Source organism: Cordyceps militaris (assembly GCF_000225605.1).
Source record: "Cordyceps militaris CM01 unplaced genomic scaffold CCM_S00008, whole genome shotgun sequence".
NCBI classification, from domain to species: Eukaryota; Fungi; Ascomycota; class Sordariomycetes; order Hypocreales; family Cordycipitaceae; genus Cordyceps; species Cordyceps militaris.
Genome location: NW_006271976.1, coordinates 567,266 through 580,597, shown reverse-complemented (window position 1 = coordinate 580,597; position 13,332 = coordinate 567,266). Strand labels below are relative to the sequence as shown.

General features: G+C 50.3%; 5 protein-coding genes across 5 annotated transcripts; 3 read left to right on the top strand and 2 right to left on the bottom strand.

Moving 5' to 3' along the window:
• Positions 1 to 384: 384 nt before the first annotated feature.
• Positions 385 to 1,596, top strand: CCM_09264 (MFS transporter, putative; the record flags this gene model as incomplete). Its single annotated transcript, XM_006674398.1, has 4 exons — positions 385 to 815; positions 871 to 1,297; positions 1,349 to 1,483; positions 1,555 to 1,596. 4 exons carry the CDS (start codon positions 385 to 387, stop codon positions 1,594 to 1,596), a joined length of 1,035 nt encoding a protein of 344 aa, XP_006674461.1.
• Positions 1,597 to 2,256: 660 nt separating this feature from the next.
• CCM_09263 (monocarboxylate permease) lies at positions 2,257 to 3,660 on the bottom strand (the record flags this gene model as incomplete). Its single annotated transcript, XM_006674397.1, has 1 exon — positions 2,257 to 3,660. One exon carries the CDS (start codon positions 3,658 to 3,660, stop codon positions 2,257 to 2,259), a length of 1,404 nt encoding a protein of 467 aa, XP_006674460.1.
• A 1,538-nt stretch (positions 3,661 to 5,198) lies between these two features.
• On the bottom strand, positions 5,199 to 6,631 carry CCM_09262 (uncharacterized protein; the record flags this gene model as incomplete). Its single annotated transcript, XM_006674396.1, has 2 exons — positions 5,199 to 5,357; positions 5,441 to 6,631. 2 exons carry the CDS (start codon positions 6,629 to 6,631, stop codon positions 5,199 to 5,201), a joined length of 1,350 nt encoding a protein of 449 aa, XP_006674459.1.
• A 957-nt stretch (positions 6,632 to 7,588) lies between these two features.
• On the top strand, positions 7,589 to 9,914 carry CCM_09261 (C6 zinc finger domain protein; the record flags this gene model as incomplete). Its single annotated transcript, XM_006674395.1, has 2 exons — positions 7,589 to 8,041; positions 8,106 to 9,914. The coding sequence occupies 2 exons, from the start codon at positions 7,589 to 7,591 to the stop codon at positions 9,912 to 9,914; spliced, it is 2,262 nt and encodes a 753-aa protein (XP_006674458.1).
• Positions 9,915 to 11,349: 1,435 nt separating this feature from the next.
• CCM_09260 (enoyl-CoA hydratase/isomerase family protein) lies at positions 11,350 to 12,165 on the top strand (the record flags this gene model as incomplete). Its single annotated transcript, XM_006674394.1, has 1 exon — positions 11,350 to 12,165. One exon carries the CDS (start codon positions 11,350 to 11,352, stop codon positions 12,163 to 12,165), a length of 816 nt encoding a protein of 271 aa, XP_006674457.1.
• Positions 12,166 to 13,332: the final 1,167 nt, after the last annotated feature.

The window sequence follows — 13,332 nt, the reverse complement described above, 5'->3', positions numbered from 1 at the left end:
GTGCGGGGTAATCAGAGGTTAGCATCGCACACCGCATGTTGGCTTCTGCAAGGTGAACTTGTTAACAAAGAGAAAACAAAAGTTCCGGCTATGGTATCCGGGGGCAGCGTACGTGGCGTCTGCCTGACTGTCCCCGCGTTGCTGCCCTCGGAAATCATCTACCTACCTAGTCAGCGATCCCATCCTTTTTTTCGCCAACCAACGGGTGCAGCAAACGACAGCGCGATAGTCATGGAGAGCGCACCTTTGCTTGGGCATGCCCCCTCCAGCGAGATAGGTCATGGCCGTGCAACGAGACTTGATCCTTTCAAGCAGCATTTCCACAAGTGGCGCACTTTCTACATCTGCGTCCTGTTCCTCATTGTCACCGACGTGCCGTCCTTCATGGGTGAAGGCCCTATGCTTCGCATGCTTGAGCTCGGCGCCTGTCGCGAGTATTATGCACTTCATGACCCCGACTCGATTGACAGTCATGGCAACGTCCCGGAACGTCTCTGCAAATTATCCGTCATCCAGAGTAGGGTGGCCAGGGTGCGAAGCCTCCTGGCCTTCCTCGAGGCAGTGCCCGGTTTGCTGCTAGCCGTGCCGTACGGCATTGTGGCAGATACGCACGGGCGAGGTCTGGTGGTTGGCTTGTGCCTCGCCGGCTTTCTGATCAGGGACACATGGGTCTTTATCTGCCTCTACTTTTACAAAGTGTTTCCTTTGAACGCCGTGTATTTGGCGCCAATGACTGCTATCCTTGGTGGCGGGTCAACTGTCACCGGCCCTATGCTCTTCGCCATGATAGCTGCGTCAACAGCCAGAGAATCAAGGTCTTTGCAGCATTTTCCCTCCCAAATACATTTTTTTGCTGACTCTAGATCTTAGAGCACATGCCTTTTTCATGATACAGGTATGTCTGCTTGCACTCGAGTCTATATCACCGCCGCTCGGGTCGCTCCTCATGGAAACCGTTGGACCGTATTATGCTTGGCTTGCGGGTATTCCATTGGGTCTTTTGGGCTTTGCCTGCCTATCATTCTTACCGCGTAACAAAATTTCTGCAATCACAGAATGTGAGCCATGCGCGCCAGAAGATGCGGAGCACTCGGCGTCGTCGACGACTATGTATGACCGCTCAAAAGAGAGAGTCACTGCGCTCGCGTATCACTTGAGACATGACATACCCAGGCTATTTCATAGCAAATCCCTCTTTGTTGGTTTGCTGGCAATGTTCACCGCCAAAATGGCTCGGCCTATCAAGGACCTATTGTCACAGTTTATGACGGCAAAGTTCGAGTGGCCAATTAGCCAAGTGAGGCTTTGCCCCAGCCGACTGCGGCCGGACTTACTAATAACATATTAGGCTAACTTGCTCATATCCGTTCACGCCGCAGCTCAATTACCGTGGTTTATTGCTGTTCTTCCGACTGCCAATGCCTGGTTGCTTCGTTGGCAGGGAGACGCCGTCAAAGCAAACCATGTCCTCGCGACTGTGTTGGTGAGCTGCTTGACGCTAGGTGCGATATTCATGGGACTTGCACCAACTTCAGTGACTTTTATTATTGGTAGGTGCTCCTTTTACTGCTCGGATTGGCCCATGAGCAGTGCTGATAACAAAAACAGCCGTGATTGTATACACGGGCGGCAGCGGATTTTCAGTGGCCATGCGCTCGCTTTTAACAGCTTTGGTCACTGACGATCAACTGTCGCTTCTCTTCACAACCATTGCTGTATTCGAAGCTTCGGCCCTTTTAACTGCTGCTCCCTTGTTGCAGTTTCTCTTCGCAGAGGGGTTGCAATATGGCGGACTCATGATAAGTTTGCCATTTTTCACCGTGGCTGTCTTTTATGGCTGCGCAACTATGGCTCTATCGTTATGCACTTTTAAATAGCTCGCTCTGCATGTCTTATGTTGAGGGTACTACCCTGAAGTTGAAGGATGTCGCCGGCGTCTACAATATCTTTGCAATGGTCACTTCTCTGGGCATGTGTATCGAGAACCAGACGGCAGCAAAGTACAATAAAGGGTCCATTTAGGAGCTAGCCAAGCAGCAGCGAAAGTTGTTACTGCTACCCTAAAGCCTCCCCTCCAAACTTGAGCCAACACCAAACGCATGACGGCGTACGCCTGGGGCATACCAACCAATACACTAATGTACATGCAAAGTAAGATAGCAAAGTAAGGTAGTAAAGCAAAAACAATGTCCTAGTGGTGGGGTATAAGGTAGGACTGATCTCGCAGAGACCCGATCGGCAACGTGCAAGAAGGCTTCAAACTTTGACCTTGACAGCAACGCCAGCTTTCATCACTCGCACAACCAGGATGATGAGCCCACCAAGAATCGCAGCCACCCCCCCATAAACCCAAATGGCGGTCCAATCCAGCGGTTGACTGTGTCCGAGAATGGCACCACCAGTAGGCCCGCCGATCAAAAGTCCAAAGCCAGCGATGGCAAAGCCTTGTCCAACACGCGTACCAATCATGGATTTGTTCTCCGTCAACATGCGGAAACAGACGGGAGGTAGCGCCACGACAACGCCGCTGAGAAAACCGGTAAAAATCGCCTCGACAATGATACCTGCCTTGTTCTGCACCGCCAGCATGCAAATGACACATATGCCGAGACACACTGTAACGGGTGCCATCGTATTGAACACGCCGATTCGGTCGGACAGAGCGTTGGGGGCGATTCGACCCAGGACAGACGCGGCGTTGAAGATGGCAACCATGTAAAATGCAAGCGAAGTGTCGGCGAAGCCGCGGTTTTGAGGGTAGAATGAAATGTAAAAAATAAGAACCGCATTTCCAATGAAGACAACGAGCAGTCCCAGAGTAAACACCATGAAGGGCGGATCATGAAATGCTGACCAGTCAATCAAGGCGCGAGGCTTGGGTGCACGAACGCGCATGCGCATGGTCGAGAGCGGGAGAGCAAAGGCGGCGAGGGCGATGAAACCGATGACGCGCACAGCCCACGGAAACCCAACCTCGGGAATGAGACGGTTGAGGGCAATGGGGTAGATGACGCCCCCCAAGGATGAGCCAGACGAAGCGATGCCAATGGCCAGGCCCATTCGCGTGGAAAAATACGTCGGAAGCAGTGACACGGTTGGCGTGAAGAGCAGTCCAGCACCAATGCCGATGCAAAAGGCCTGCGCAAGTACCACCTGCCAGAACTCGGTACAGAGAGAGAGCATCATGAAGCCAAACACGATCAAGAAGCTTCCGGTGACGAGGAGCAGGCGGAGATAACCCCGGTCGTATACAGGCCCGGCGATGAGGCCGGCGAACTGCAAGAGGAAACATTGGATGGATCCGATCCAGGAGATGTTGGAAGACGACTGCTTAAAGAGAACACCAGACTCGTAGTATGTCTGGAACACGGCGAACGTGTTGATCATGCCCCAAGTGTTGAAGAAGAGCATGAATCCCGCCGCGACCTGGAGCCAGGCGACGAGGCCTCCGTTGGGAGGGGGGCTGGGCGCTCCAGCGGAAGAGGGTGTCGCAAGATTCATCCCGGGGCCGGGTTGCTTCTCGTGGCCATGGTCGGCGTTTGCCATGTCGGGCAGCTTCTTGGTGCCATCCTGAGTGAATGTGTTGCTGCTCGAACAGCCCAAAGAAGGTGGCGCGCCTGGGCTCGGCTCGTGTGCCGTATCGTCAATAGCGGTGGCCATATCAAGGACAAAATGTGTGGCTTCGTGAGGCTAAAAGTGTTGGACAGGCGCTCAATATGGGCTTGCTTCTGCTAGCATGGAGGACATGGACATGCATTGGTGAAGCGGCGATGTTTTGTACTCGGGACGAGATCGAAAGATCATGGATGGTTGCGAGGGGGGCCGATACGAGGGTCCAATTTCAAATCAGATTTAGATTCAGAGCTCCTGATTTCCAATCAAATCAGAATGCCAACGTGATTTCTTCTTATGTGGCAGGCGACGAGAAATGCTGAATCGGCATACCGTGAGTCCACCGACGGCGGCGGAAAAGCAGCCGGTACTTGTGTTTTCAGTAGCAGCCCCTAGTAAAGTGATGTACCTTCTGCACGCACCCCGTCTTGTTTGTTTCTTCCGCCGTTGCGGCGGAGCTACTATCATACGCAGCTCTAATACGGCAGCCTATAGGTGAGTTATCGCTAAAACTCAGTTCACACCTAGTATATAGTTAGACTAAAAGGCTTAATTTTTAATAAGTATATATTAGAATAAATTCTTAATTTTATTTTTTTTCTTAAAAAAAGCTAAAAAGGTTAATTTTTAATAAGTATATATTAAAATAAGTTTTTAACTATTTTTTCTTTATTCTTTTTTAAAAAAAGGCTAAAAAGTTTAATATTTAATAAGTATATATAAAAATAAGCCTTAAAATATATCTTTTTTAAGATTTTTTTTAAAAAAAAGGTATTAAAAAGGCTAATCTTTAAAAGATATAAATATATACTAAAATATAATTAAAAGCTTTAATAAATACTTCTCTATATTAATACTATTTAATATATACCTAACTATAAGTATACTTAAGAGTAGATTTAGTATATATAAAGAACTTATAATAAATACTTAGATTTTTTTTTACTTCTTTTTAGGTTATTAGTAACTTCTTTTAAATTATATATTCTTTATTTATTCTTATATTAATATTCTAAAAAATAAATAGAAATATTATTTAATAATAATAAAAGTAGAATTTAGAAAAAGTACTAATATAGAAAGAAAAAGGTAAAAAATATTATTTAGTCTATATAATTCTTTTAAAAGTATAATTATAGCCTTAATAACTTAAGCCTTATATAGTTCTTAGCTAAAGAAGATATTTAAATAGATAGTAAAAGGCTTAGATATACTTTAGAAATAAGTCTTTATAGATAGCCCTAAATTAGAGCTTCTATTGCTCTAACTTATAATCTCTTTAAAGGTATATTAAAGAAAACCTTTCTACTATAAATATTTATCCAAGTTCTTACCTAGTACTAGTAAACTATCCAAGTGTCTTTTCGCTAAATCATCACTTTCTAGTAACTAGGTTGGTCGGTTGGGCGTGAAAAAAGGCGGGCAACACTGCAGGCGCATCAACGCACCAGCACCCACGGAAAGCGGCTTTTGGCCAACCAATGGGAGACACATGGTACTGGCGTACATTTTGCAGTCATTTATGCTATTGTTGCTATCATGGTAGCCGCAGATCTGACCAGGCTGAATGTCCAGCAACGTCTTCCTCACGCTTCGTTCTCCACGGCGCGCGAGAGAAGATCGGTTAGCCACGGCGTGAATGTCTCTTCGACCCAACATCCTAGCGCCGCGATGGATGCCTGCAGCTGATAGATGCCTAATATACTGTCTGTAGTGCCGATACGACAATTACCATCGAGTACGCGCTAATATCATGTTAGTCTGACTGCTCATCGAGGGAACGAGGGAGCTGTAGACAACCGGGTTCAGGAACGGAATAAGAACTTACGATGCGATTACCATCGTCCACTACGTAGAGCACCGACCATACATCGCCGCCGGTAACCTGAATCACCGGCAGCGTTAATATCTTGTCATTCGATCCGGCACGTAATGCCACAGTACGCATGCGCTCGCGCCAAGCCGCGACCCAAATACTCAACTGCATATTCGCACTATCCTTTGTGCCTGAAATAGTTTTCGTCTCGATGAAAATAGGTGCGGGCTGTGCGCGTAACGGCTCGTAACGTGTTTGGTTGATCGACTGTCTCTCCCACGGCTCGCTGGCAAGAAATTCATTAATCAGTGTCTGCAAAGTGTCTGAGGGGCGGAGCACCAGCGCGTAATCGACCATCTTATGGACCGACGTCGCGATGGGGGCGAAGCTGCGGCCCGATGCGCTGCTGCCGGCGGTGCTCGCCTCTGATGACGGCAGAGGAACTCGTTTGCCCGAGGCTAGCAGTGGACGGCAGGCGGGCAGAATTTGCGCCGACATGATGGGCTCGACCTCGAGATGTGATATGTTCTGCGTGGCATGCTGGAGCAGGGGCGTGTGGACGAGGTTGTTCCAGCCGGCTTCGGACCGGTGTCTATTGGCCGAGGCGAGGGACTCGTCGACTAGACGGCAAAGATGCTCATGGTTCTGGAGCGCCGCTGTGTGTTCGGCGGCGGCGGCAGCGGCGCTCGCCGGCTGCGTCTCGTCGCGCCATGCATGTCTCCGGATCTGCGGATCGTTTTGAAAGTCGGGATGCGACCGCAGCACCGCTGGTAGCAACGTCTCCCCGGCTACGATAGCAGACAGTGCCTCCATGAGTTTATAAGCGTCATTAGGTACGGCAGCCGCCAGAGGCCTCGGCTTGATGAACTCGATGGGCACCGCGAGGCTGAGTAGACTCTCCGTTTTCAGGAAGCGCTTGGTTGGCGAGGCGCTTCGGGACTGGGATCGGGATGTTTCGCTTGGATCGCGCGAAAGGCTGGTCTGCTGGCGAGCGCGGTTGGGAATGACGATGCCGACCTCGAGCTTTGGGCAACAGCGCTGATCCGCGATGGGCCAACGGGCGACATCTGTATCAAGCTCGAACGATGCGATTTCGTCGTCGTTTTCAGTCGTTCGTGCGCGCTTCGAAGGACTCGGCGTATCAGGTTGCACATTGGCTATGGCGACGTCGTTGATCCAGGCCTCGACGACGAAGCTGTGCATTACGGTGTCAGGGTTGGAGGTGCGAGGTATTTCTCGGCTGTGAAATGCAGATTGTGTTGTTTACCTCCACCTCCGCCTGTTGGATGGATTTTAATCAGAATTATTTGTAAAATTTAGGTTTGGTTTAAGGTCCAACCAGGCGCCGTTTGCCCTTTTCAGGGATTCCCACCGGCGTTAATTAGTAATAATAATAATAATAATAATCCGCCCAGGAGGGCGCAGCCTGTGGTTGGTTGTCACTACTAAGGTGAATACACCTCACCTAAGGGAACCTCAGCCAGTTGTACTAAGGGTAGTATCCCTCAGGTCGCACTACTATTACTTAATATATAGAGTATATATTAATATAAGTATATTCTTATTATGGTAATACTACCTATATAGTTACTACTTATAGGTATAAATCTATTTAGAAAGGGTCTTATTAGACCTTTATATCCTTTAGATTAAGACTATAAAGAATTCTATAAATATAGTTATAGTTTTTTTTAAGTACTTTAGTTTTTCTTTATTTTATTATTAATAAAGGTATTAAATAGGTTATTTAGCCTAATTAGTATATAAAAATTATTATTATTATTATATTTATAATAATAATTAATATAATATATAAGAATTATAAATTTCTAAAATATAAATTTCTTAAAAAATAAGAATTTAATTCTATTAAGGAATAATATATATAGTCTTAAATTATATTCTGTATTACTTAAATATAGATATTAATATACTAAAAATAATTATATACTCTTAGTATATGCTTAGTATGTAAACCCTGATATAAGTATATAAAATGCGTTTTAGCAATAACTCACCTATAGGCTGCCGTACTCTAAGGACTTTGGCCGAGCGACAGCGCCCGTTTGCAAATCCTAACCCAAGCAAAGAATGGACCGCCGACCTTCGGACATGGCTTCATAGGCGGCGCACACCAGCATTGCTACCTCGTTTCGCATCATGGAGCAAGTCATGGAAGAAGACACTGCAACGCCTGCAACGCCTACAACCCCCAACCCACCAGGCGCTGTCACACGACGGAAGCTTCGCAAGGGCACAAGGTCTTGCTGGGCTTGCAAACACCGCAAGACCAGCTGCGTCTTCGTCTCCCCCCAAGATTCCGCATGCAAGGGCTGCCAACGCCGACGCCTCCCATGCATCAGCCAGGACGTGCCTGAAGAGGAAGCCATCGCGGCCGCCGGCGGAACTCGAGACCTCAACACGCGACTTGCCCGCGTCGAGGATCTTATGAGAATCGTCCTTGCCAACACCCACGATGCCACCATCAACCATGAGGAGCGTGCGCCGAGGCACGGTTTGCGACTGTCCAATCCCAGTCCCCATGCCATCAAGGCCGCGCCAACTTCAGCCAGCACCTCGCCCTCTCACCCCATCCCTCCAGCGACGACAGAGGTTAGCCCAAGCAAATCCCGCGGCTTGACCGCGATTCTTCAGGCTTCGGCTAACATGCTTGTAGCGGCCTCAGCAGGAGACTGCGCCGCTCGAGTCGGCTCTACTGCCACGCGATCGGCATGCTGTGCCGGATCGATCTCGGTCTCCAACCAGAGTCGAAGCCATTGCTCAGCAAAACCTTTTTGCCGCATTTCCATGCACCCAAGATGCTAAGCTTCTACTCCAAGAGGCCGCAGAACCATCATTCTATGCCACTCTCGTTTGCACACAGCCGCACAGCAGATTGACACGCCAATCTCTCGCACAAAAACCGGCCCCAGCACTACAGTTTCCCGCCAGAGATGCCCATCCAGTCATTATCGCCAGGCTCATGCTCACATTCGCCATTACGCTTCAATGTCCCTGTGCGGAAAGATTGCGCGGTCTCTCCGAACCACACCATGGGCTCATTCAACGCCTCACAGCGGCCGCGAGCACGTGGGTGACAACCCCGTCAGAGATGCACGATACCCTTGACAGCTTACTATGCGTCATGCTGGAAGGTGTGATAGAAGCTAGTCGGGGTAGTCTCCGCCGCGCTTGGGCTGTTAATCGACGGGCAATGATGATTGCACAACTGATGGGACTTCACCGCTCTCACACGCCACTTCTAAAACGCATCGACCCTACACTAGATGCAAGTCCAAAGTCCATGTGGTTTCGCATTGTATACATCGACCGCCACCTCGGCATTCTGCTCAATTTGCCCCAGGGGACGACGGAAAATATCATGGCTTCCACGCCCACTCTGTTGGACGAGTCTCCCCTTGGTCGCTTCGAACGACTCCTCACGACTGTGGCGGCCCGCATCATCGACCGCAATCAGGGCTTCACTCCAACAAGCGTATCGCTTACACGTTCCATCGACTCGGAACTTATTCAAGCGTCGGACAGCATGCCGCCAAGCTTTTGGCGTCCTGTGGACTTCGATGGGCTCATCCCTGGCTCATTAGATGCCCTCCTGGAGACACTCCGTGTGGCTGCCCAAGTCTACTATTACGGGCTTCTCATTCAACTGCATCTACCCCATCTACTTCACAAGCAAGCTCGCAACGACAACGAAGAATATTCCAGGATGGCGTGCGTCAGTGCTGCCCGGGAAATTGTCACGCGCTTCACCTCACACCGTAGCTTCAACCTGGTATCATCCTGCTCGCGACCTGTCGACTTTTTAGCTCTGCTGGCATCAATTACCCTTCTACTGGCGCACATTGACGCGCATCATCGCAGTAGGCCAAGGAATATTCTAGCTCACCAGCGCCAAAGTGACCGCAGCCTGCTGGAACAAGCCCTTGAGAGAATGGACCTGCTCAGTAATATCAATAAAGACATGATAGGCGAGAAGAGCGCCTCCGTGATCCGGCAACTTCTTGACATTGAGACAGAAGCCGCCCATGGCATTGACTATATTGCCACCGCAACACCAGGAGATGACGGCCGAGAATCCAACGACACGGATGAACATGGCAACGCTTGCTTTCGCTTGCAGATTCCGTATCTCGGGACTATAAAGATCGCATGCCACAACTCCGTCTCCAAAGACCCCTGGGCTGCGCCTGTTTACCCATCAGCGCTCCCTCGACCGACTATGATGGTATCATCGGATGCGTCACAAAGTTCGTCGGATATTGGTGTTCATACCGGTAGTACAGGGGACATCGAGATGGTGACCCCAGCTCACGATACGCGGCATGGCACTGCAGCTCAGCCTTCGCAGCCAGAAGTACTTGCAGACTTTCCTGGTATCACGGCTGACATTGAGAACTGGACCTTTCAAGGTATCGATATGGCTTTTTTTAATAGCTTGGTTGGGGAAACCTCGGACTTGTATTAGACGGTCATCACTTGCCCAGTAATATCTTGCACAAGGACCCCGCATGCAAAAGCACAGATCGACGATCTGGGCAAGGCAAAGACTGTCGAAGACTTTTCATCACTATGGTAATCAGGGTTGCTCCTTGTCGTATCCCTCCCTGGCTTATTCTGGCGTTTCGTTTTCCTTGTTAAACTGAGCCTGCCAGCCTAGGGCCCTCCTCCATTTAGCCAGCTGCAACAGGGCAATATAGCTCCAAGCATCGCTCGCCTCCTCCTTAGCAATTGCCTACGAGATGTTCATTGTCCGCCAGTCGCCACTCTCATACACTAAGATCCACCTCTTGCTGCCTGTTCTCCTCGGTCAACATTTCTGACTTGACCTCTGAAAACAGCCACGGACGCCTCCGGACTCGAGCGGCCATTACCTCGAGCCGCTGGCGAGATTGCTTATTGCACTTCCTTGGTGTAAGCAACCCTGATAATTAGACCATAACGATGCTCCGGCCCGACAACGGTCCATGCGTCTTCAACAACATCGCACCTTCGCACGCCATGCCCCGTCCAGACAGGCATGATGAGTGGCTGCAACAAGTCTACAAGGTTGTCTCGAGCGACGGCTGCTACAACATTGCGCACGCCGCGGGCATCAACCTGGATGACTTTTACTCGCGGAATTCCGCCGCCAAGAACAACTACACCGGCCTGCAGGCCAATATTTACGTGTGCGTAGGCGTCGATACCGCCACCGCAACGATTGCCCCTACCATCACCACGTCGTCGGGCTGGAGACACGCCACGCCGACACCCACCTAGGATGGCATTGCATCAAGTTCTACCAGGTCAAGTCCAGCGACGACTACTGGATCATTGCCCACGGCGTGAAGATTGATCTAAACGACTTAATGGAATGGAATTCCGCCGTCAAAAACGACTGTTGCGGTCTACAGCGCCAAGGGCGGTGGCGGAGCGAATGAAATAGATTTAAGAAATAAAAATTGTTATATAAGACATTAAATAATAAAAATTACCTGGGAACCTGCCTACTGAGAACACTGAACCATTAAACCCTACCACTTATCGAAAACGCAACAGTAGGATAGTACGCAGGAGGGATGGTATTCACCTGGGCAAGAGCCGGGACTGGGCGTGGTCCGGTCCGTTGCTACGGTTTTTCCGGCCCTCACAAATTCATAGAGGTACTAGAGGTCTGATTAGTGTAAATGTAATGACAATAATCAATGAAAGTATAAATATAAATAATAATATACTTAAAGTACTATACATCTGGCTATACTATATTTAGTAAGGCTTCTAAGATATGTCTAGGCTTAATAATATAGCCCTACCTATTTTCAAAAATACCCCCAGCGTAGGTAGGTGATAACGCTTACCTGAGAACTCCAAGCAATTGTTGCCTTCACCAAATTCTACAGAGCTGACGGCCCTCATCCATCATGGAAAGTAACACGGTCCTATATGAGCCGACTGACGAGGGCATCACAACAATCACCATTAACCGCCCTTCCGTCCGAAACGCCGTCAACCACGCCACATCCCTCCAGCTCGCGGCGGCCTTTGAACGGTTTGAAAGCGACAGCACCCAAAAGGTATGCATCCTGACCGGCGCCGGCACCGACTTCTGCGCCGGCTATGACCTGCACGAGGTCGCGCGCAGCAGCACCGACGGGCCCCTCGCCGCCCGCCCCGTCGACGCGCTCAACGGCGGCGCGCCGGGCCCCATGGGCCCCTCGCGGATGCAGCTCAGCAAGCCCGTCATCGCGGCGGTCAGCGGGCACGCCGTGGCCGGGGGTCTGGAGCTGGCGCTGCTGGCGGACCTGCGCGTGGCCGACGCCACGGCCGTGTTTGGCGTCTTTTGCCGGCGCTTTGGCGTGCCGCTCATTGACGGGGGCACGGTGCGCCTCGCGCGCGTCGTCGGCCACGGCCGCGCCCTCGACATGATCCTCACCGGCCGCGCCGTGGCCGCGCCCGAGGCGCTCGCGTGGGGGCTGGCGAACCGCGTCGTCGACGAGGGCGCGCTCGAGGCCGCGCGCGCGCTCGCCCGCGAACTGCTCGGATTTCCCCAGCTGTGCATGCGCGCGGACCTGGCGTCGGCGCGGTACGCCGCGTACGAGGCCCGCGGGATCCAGGATGCGCTGCGTTTTGAATTTGAGAATGGTGCGCGCGTCGTGGCGCTGGAAAGTGTGCAGGGCGCGCAGAGATTTGACAAGGGCGTCGGCCGGGGAGGCAAGTTTGACAAGGCAAAGTTATGAATTAAGGAATGCGTATAAAGAAATAGTTGGAATATTTGTATTTTCTCTTAGAGCATCTGCCCCTTCTTTACGTGACAAACCACCATCGGCGCAGTCATTTACCAGTGCGGTTCATGGAAGCAAGAGTTGCGAAGCAGAGCTCGCCGTGCCGTTGTCAGAATGAAGATAATTAAAGTCTCAGTCTTTTGTCACATTATATATATCGTTGGTCTAGTATGAAGGTCGGATCGTGAGGCTGCTATGGGAGTGAATACGCGGAAACTAAGGTTTCTTGCCGCGTTTTCCATCGCGTTTAGGTCTTGGTTCGGACGGCCGACACGCCGCTGCCTGACAAGTGCTTGATGACCAAGTTATCGACGCCATTCCGGAGGATACTGGACGAGGCACCTCGCGCGTAGGGCTAGCACTTACACGGCAAGGTGAGACAGAGGCGGCGCATCTCGCCCGTGGCGTTCAACTCGAGCCAGCCACCCTAAGCCCTGACCCTGCGTCCGATGTCGTGCATGAATAGCAACTAATGGATACACTTCATATTGTAACAGCGCCCGTCCTCAGAGTTGGCCACTCGGGTTGTTCGTGAGTAAGACTGGACAGGAAGTCTGATGTGATTCCACCTGTAGAGGGCACTCTTTCGTGCAGCCTGAGACCGACGTCTTCATAGGCAACATTTACAGATCTTGATCTGCGAATTGGGAGTCTCAGATTTCTCTGCCAAGTATCCCGCCTCACCTCGTGGTATATGTATGTGATGTTCGTATCTCACCAAGCTCCAGCACTTGAACGATATTATCATGGCGATCTTTTCGAGGCTCGACAGTGTAAGTTTGACACCGAGCCTCCATTCAGATTCACGTGTATGATGTAATGATGTAATGTGAAATGTGCTTTGATTAAAACTGAGAAAAAAAAGAAATTGGTATTGAGCCGTTTGTGTTCCAGCGGTGTGCGATTCCCCCTCCTAACCGTGCGCCCCAATCCCAGAGGCGCGCCTCATATCCCGTATAAAAAAAGACAAAACCCCCGTGTAGATATTAAAGAGCGTACCAGTGATATGTATAAAAAAAAAAAAGGTCCGGGCTGCTGCTGCCGTCGTAAAGACTGTGTGTGTCAAGGTGTTTTCATGGTACCAGCCAAAATGCCTCGATGCCTCCCAAAAGTGTCAAACCA